Source organism: Silurus meridionalis, chromosome 12 (genome assembly GCF_014805685.1).
Source record: "Silurus meridionalis isolate SWU-2019-XX chromosome 12, ASM1480568v1, whole genome shotgun sequence".
NCBI lineage: Eukaryota > Metazoa > Chordata > Actinopteri > Siluriformes > Siluridae > Silurus > Silurus meridionalis.
In genome coordinates, this window is record NC_060895.1 from 25515179 (window position 1) to 25521711 (window position 6533).

The 6533-nt window shown below is 40.8% G+C and overlaps 2 protein-coding genes across 3 annotated transcripts; both read left to right on the forward strand.

Moving 5' to 3' along the window:
• The first annotated feature begins 950 nt into the window (after positions 1-950).
• Positions 951-2768, forward strand: LOC124394475 (zona pellucida sperm-binding protein 4-like). The gene is made up of 8 exons (XM_046862712.1): positions 951-1256; positions 1328-1515; positions 1591-1688; positions 1758-1915; positions 1992-2184; positions 2263-2410; positions 2484-2559; positions 2633-2768. Exons 1-8 carry the CDS (start codon positions 977-979, stop codon positions 2722-2724), a joined length of 1233 nt encoding a protein of 410 aa, XP_046718668.1. The 5' UTR covers positions 951-976; the 3' UTR covers positions 2725-2768.
• Positions 2769-4395: 1627 nt separating this feature from the next.
• Positions 4396-6046, forward strand: bloc1s3 (biogenesis of lysosomal organelles complex-1, subunit 3). Of its 2 annotated transcripts, none has more exons than XM_046862713.1 (2): positions 4396-4700; positions 5025-6046. In XM_046862713.1, exon 2 carries the CDS (start codon positions 5037-5039, stop codon positions 5589-5591), a length of 555 nt encoding a protein of 184 aa, XP_046718669.1. In that variant the 5' UTR covers positions 4396-4700; positions 5025-5036; the 3' UTR covers positions 5592-6046. The 2 variants fall into 2 exon arrangements, with proteins under 2 accessions (XP_046718669.1, XP_046718670.1); XM_046862714.1 differs by lacking the exon at positions 4396-4700 and adding an exon at positions 4734-4853.
• Positions 6047-6533: the final 487 nt, after the last annotated feature.

Consider the following 6533-nt stretch of genomic DNA (forward strand, 5'->3'; position numbering starts at 1 on the left):
CGTGTGTTTATGTACTTCTGTCGTAGTTTTTTCACTTGTACGTGACATTGTGGTGCTGTTCTGTTGTAGCCCCTTTCCTTCAGTTTTTGAGAAAACAGGAAAAATACTTTTATGTTTTTATGTGTTGAGAATAGTTGGCGTTTAATGCCATCCTCTTTACAAATATCAATAAGTGCACAGCTCTCTTCATAAGACCACACGACTCCGCGACCTGCCATGTCAAAAAGTTTTGTGTTTCAGCAGTGACGGAACACGGCTGCAGGTATGGCAAGCCTCCAGGGACATTTGGCGAAACGAAATGCAAAGCGGACCGGGACCACATTGCTTTCACATGTCACAAACAAATCGAACCACAAACGGACCCACAAACGAACCGTACTCAGACCACCTCCGGAGGTGGTCTGAGTACGGTTCGCTTCTGGGTCCTTTTAAGGGGTCTGAGATCACTTGGTTTGTTCACATATACACACTGAACCGCTCCGAGAGCGTATGGAGGGCTCAAACGAACTAGGTGTGAAAACACCCTTAGAGCAACTTTTATTTAGTATTTCTTTTCTTTCTGATCACAGTGACAATGAAAGCTCCAGAATATTTTAATTAATAGAGAATAATTTCTCCAATAAGTTCATTTTAACAAATCAAATTTGATGTGACAGAGATAATGTTAGCTATCTAGCTATCTAATTTTTGCTCTAAGTTAGTATTTCATATGCATCTATAATTAATAAATATTCACTTCCCTTGTTCTGATTGGTTGTCGTCGCTCACGCTTGCAGCTGTTGGCTTTGCACTAACTGCACTCTCCCTGAACAAACCAAGAAGGCGGTGGTTAATGAGGTTACTGATGACACACAGCTGGAAGATCATTAATGACTGGTTAAGTAGGCGGAGATTCCAGATTCAATTAGGACAAAAGACACAATAAAAGGCAACTGCTGCTAGTAGTCAGTATACTGGTGTGTGTAGTTCAGGAAAAATGGTGGCTTCTGGGGTAGGTTTAGGACTTGTTGGCGTTCTTCTTGCTGTCACTTTTGTGAGTAGCTCACCTGCAGCTCCACCAGGTGTGAAGGTGCTGTTTCATGATCCTCAAGTTCTTCCAAAGCCAACTTTGCAGCCACAGATGCCTGGCTTTGTTCAGCAATGCCAAGTGAAGGACTATGAAAGGGTTCCTTGTGGAGAACCTGGAGTACAGGCTGCTCGGTGTAACTCCTTGAACTGCTGTTTTGATGGCCAGCAATGCTACTATGGGAAAACTGGTATGTTTGCAGTACTGAGTTTTGATTGTGGGTAGAAATGAGAAACTGATTTTTCTTCTTGGTGTTTCCAGTGACTGTCCAGTGTACCCTTGATGGCCAGTTTGTGTTGGTGGTGGCCAGAGATACAACCCTTCCCAAAATAAGCCTTGGTTCAATCAGCATGCTGGGAGGAAACACTGGACCCTGTAGTCCTGTTGACTCCAATGCAGTTTTTGCTGTCTACCAGTTTCCTGTCACTGCTTGTGGGACCATCATGATGGTATGTTCTAGTTTCTTGCCACAAATATTTATGGGTCACTTTCCTTTGTCTTAGATTGTTCTCCACTCTGTCCAGGTTCAAGCTGGTTATGTGATCTATGAAAACATGATGTTCTCATCCTATGAAGTTGGAGTTGGACCCCGTGGTGTCATCACAAGAGACACGACTTATGAGTAGGTTTAACTAAAACTTGTGGTGGAGACTTCTTTAGAACTTTAACTGATCTACTGTTTTCTTTTTAGGCTTTACTTCCAGTGTAGATATTCAGGTGTTGGCTTTGCGGCGTTGACTTTTGAACCTTCGGCTAATGCTGACCCCATGCCTCTTGTTGCTTCTGGACCACTTCAAGTAGAACTAAGACTAGGAAAAAGCCACTGTGCAGTAAAGGGCTGTGCAGAAGGTGAGACTTCTGTCTGGATGCTGGTGTGAGTCAAGTGTTCATGGCTTCAACAAAATCTGACTTTCCCCCCCAACAGAACAAGTGGCCTATAACTCGTACTACAGTGTTGCTGACTATCCTGTGACCAAGATTCTGAGGGAACCTGTTTACGTTGAAGTGCACATCTTTGGGAGAACGGATCCAAATATTGTCCTGGTTCTGAACGGCTGTTGGGCCACTGCTTCCCCGAACCCCTACAGCTCTCGTCAGTGGGACCTTCTGGTGAATGGGTAAGTTCTTGTCTTGAATTTGTGTATTCTAATGACTGTACTGGACAGGAAATAATGATGACTTGGTGTATTCTGAAGGTGCCCCTACACGGATGACCGTTATTTGACCAAGCTGGTACCAGTTAATGAAACATCTGGACTTGCCTACCCTACCCATTACAGGCGCTTTGTTTTTAAGATGTTCACATTTGTGGATGAGACCGCTAAGGCTCCACTGCATGAGACGGTAAAGGCTTGCGTTTCCTTTTTCCTGCTTTATGCTTTTGTACAGGAATAAGCTCATTGTCTTGTCTTTTCAGATCTACATCCATTGCAGTACAGCTGTCTGCCTTCCAAGTGCACAGGACTATTGTGAACCACAGTGCTCCAGAAGAAGTAGGTGGACTCCTTAACAGTCTGGTTTTTCCCTCATGACTGGCTTATTGATTTTCTTTTTCTTCTCCCTCAGGAAGAGAAGCTGCAGCAGAAGGCTCTTCTCACACATCAGGAATAGTGTCTAGTGGTGAAGTGATCTTTACCCAGAGTTCCTCACCTCAGTAGTAGTGTAATACTGTGCAAAATAAAAGCTTTTTTACTTTGAAAAACTTGGTCTATGTGTGTGTATCTGCATGGCCTTCAGTAATTTGTGGTTGGGTAAATGGTGGCCAAAGAATTACCTCTGGGTTACTAATTGTAAGGTTATAGGGTTCAAGAAGCATTGCAGCAACTTTTGGGCCCTTGCTCAAGGCCCTAATCCTCCTTAACCCACAAAGCAACTGCTAGGTGTTTTATTTGGTGACCTTTTAGTAACTCTTTCTGGTTTTCAGCATTTATTAACTCTAGTTTCAGCTCTACAGATGTGAGTCAGATGGCTTTTCATAGAGCTTTCAATAAAATAACTTTGGTAGGGACTTTGACTAGCACAAGTGTGCAACAGACCAACTTCACTCTGATTTTCCAAAACATGCCCATATTTAAGTATTTAATACCAACAAAGTCTATATTTAATCTGGAGGAAAACGCACCCTCTCCTACATAGTGCATTAAAACAGGTCTCAGTCAAATGTAAAATAGAAATACCTGAATTTGGCATAAACAATTTCAGCATTCGACTATTTGGAACAATGATTTTACATCTTAATGACTATTTTACAAGCACAGGGTTCAATATATTTCTTATTGATTTCTGACTAAAACATGGATTTGTGTCAGCCTGTAGAGTTTCCTACAGTATACCTTTTTGCTAAAAGCATGATTTTATTGCTCAAAGGAATCTTTTCTCCTATTCTGTGACACTCTTCCATTTCATGCTATAGGAAAAGGAAAAGCTTTAATTTAAAGTAAATTATATCCATTGAAATATCGCTGTAGATTAAATGCAATACAGAGAAATCTTTTACCAAGATTGTGAAAATATTAAGACCACTCAACACATTTTTAACTGTACCACTCAAAGCTGTTTTGGTCTCATCTGATTAACAGAATCTCATGTCAATTTCATTCATTTAATTTAAGTCTTTAATGTAACTCTGAACGAGTCGTTTAAAGAACGATTCATTAATTTTCTACTGGACGTGAATCAACAAAGCATTGCAAAATCGCCACAGGTTATGTACAGGAAACAGAATTTATCTCTCGACTCTTCTAATCTGGCTCGTGCATTCTTTTATCACGTGACCTTCATAGACACTATAAAGGTGATTAAGAAACGAAATTAAACTATAAAAAAAAAGTTAATTTTGATGAACGAGATTCAAAGATTCGATTCACTAAAATGATCCGATCTTCCCAATACTAGAAACCAGTTCAGTTTGATGTGTTTAAAAAAGGATTATACACACAATTACTTAACAACCTTCACTAGATTCTTTATTTGTTGATTAAACATTTAACATTGACAATTTCCTTTTCCTTTCCTCACTCTGTAAATGAACTCACAATTATTGCTTCATTCTTCTGTACTCTTACATTTGATTAAGCTCTTTATTACATTTATTACATTAACCAAAGTCTTTTATAACCCAGATTTATTGTCCTATATTTTTGTTTTATTATTGTTTTTATTATTAATGTAATTTGTTTTATAACCTGAATATATGTTATAATGGTTTCTGTCTGATAATTGTAATTTTAAATTTTATTTTGTTTGTTTTAAAATATCAACAACAAAAAAGAAGCAAACGACAAATAAATAAATTAATAAATAAATGGTCCAGGACAGTCACTCTGTCGCAGGATATTTACGTCACCGTCCCAATCCGCTTTCTTATTTTTTCACCTCTCTTCCCCCACTGTACAGTGATCTGACCTGCTGTGCGCTTTAGATGAGAGATTAGTGACCGAGTGATTGCGTTTCGACGCAGTAAAAAAGCGTTACACACGTCAAAACGCAACAATAACAAAACTAACAACAACAAACAAAAACGTCCTATGTTAACTTCTACAGCGAAGGGAACATCACGTGACGCGATGACCGTCGCAGGATTTACGCGTCACATCAGTCACATGATCGCGGTCGCAGCTCCGGAAGTCTGAATGTGAGTAAATAGAGAGGATTTTTCCGCATTTAAACAGTATATCTGTTGTTGTTGTTTTATATTATAAATAAATATAAAGTCGAATTTTAATTAACATTTGATATGTTTAATCTGTTATTTGCGGCTAACAGCCCGTTTATCTGGCGCTGAAACGTGAGAATGTGAAAAAACTTAATAAAAATGTATTTTAAATATATATAAATAAAAAGATATATTTTTGTTGATCAGTAAATTAAGTAATAAATGCACATAGAAATAATTGTTTATGGATATAAATAAATAAATAAAGCCCTCCTCAGATGAATTCACAGCTGCATGTTGTAGTTTTTCAGAGTCATGGCCGACAGGAAGTCACAGGTGGTGGTGGAAGGCGAGGCGTCCGAGTCGGACTCGGATCAGGAACTCTACACGTCGTCTGGACTCACGGTTCCGGGTGAAGCCTCGGAGACGGAAAGCGAGGACGAGGAAGTAAAACCCACCGCCTTCCTGCACCATCTGCCCCCTCTGAGTGTCGATCGTCATGACGACGCGTCCGTCACTCGGCAGAGCCCGACCTCGCCCGTGCATACGTCTGCGTCTGCACCCGGCAGTCACGTTAACTCGCTGCTTCAGCAGAAACTGCAGGAGAGTAACGCACGTCTGTGTGCCGACGTGAGTCAGAGCGTCCGGCAGGTTTATCACGCAGCCACCAGAGACGTCAAAGCGGCCACGTCTCACCTGAGCCACTCCCAGAGCGTCATCATCGCCGCCTCGCACGCTGTCCGTGTCGCCATGGACGACCTCCGAGCCGTGTGCGACAAAATCGACATTATCACCAGCTGCCGCTTGCTGCCCGACATCGCCATGACAACGCCCTCAGCGTCCACGGTGACCTCCGCCGATCCTCTTTAAACACGAATCCTGCTGCCATGTGGACATGTGTTCCATTCCCTTTCAGGAACTGCTGTAAACGTAAGGATTCGAAATCTGTTAAAAAACCTGCAGCCATGAGGTTCTGAGGTCATATTCCAGGACTGAGCTTTAGTAACCAGGAGGTTTTTGGTTTTAATCCGTGTTCTGATACCCAGACTTCCCAGGAGTGGCAGAGAGCATTCACCATCCAGGTTATGGGTTTAAACCTCGTTATTTACAGATGATTAACACTAAACTTTAAAGGCATCTTTTAGGCCATGAGTTTGAATCCCAAAGGATGTGTCCTGGCATAGACAAATTCCTAGTTCAGTTACAGAAGGTTGTGGGTTTCAGACCTCAGCACTGATGAACATTTTTGAGATTTAATCTCAACATTCTGCTTAGTTTAACCAGCATGTGTTCATTTTAATGGAATAAAATTGCTTTATAAATCATCATCCTGTGATCCATTCTGTGTGTGTGTGTGTGTGTGTGTGTGTGTGTGTGTGTGTGTGTGTTATAATTAGTTTTAAATAAATACAATACGCAATAATACCCGTGACCGGAACATCCCCATTGTGCTGCTTACCGTATTTGATAGTTTTCATTAGTTTCAACAGAAGGAAACAGGAAGGTGAGGGTAGTGAGTGCTCAAAAGTATTAGCACCCCGTAATGATGATGAGCTCAATTTAATCTATACCACACATGAGCTGATCATTCAGATGTATCATTCAGCCCCGTTTAAATGGCAGAGGAGGCGGAGTCACAGCTATTTATTATAATAATCTGAAAATATTAAACACAAATGTAAAACATTCAAAGTTCTTTACACCAACATAAAACATTTAGTGTCTGAAAGCAGGTCTCTGTACTGCAGCAAAACAAACAGGAAATAAAAGCACTGCACTCACATGCACACCACCAATAGGTAGTAATGATTT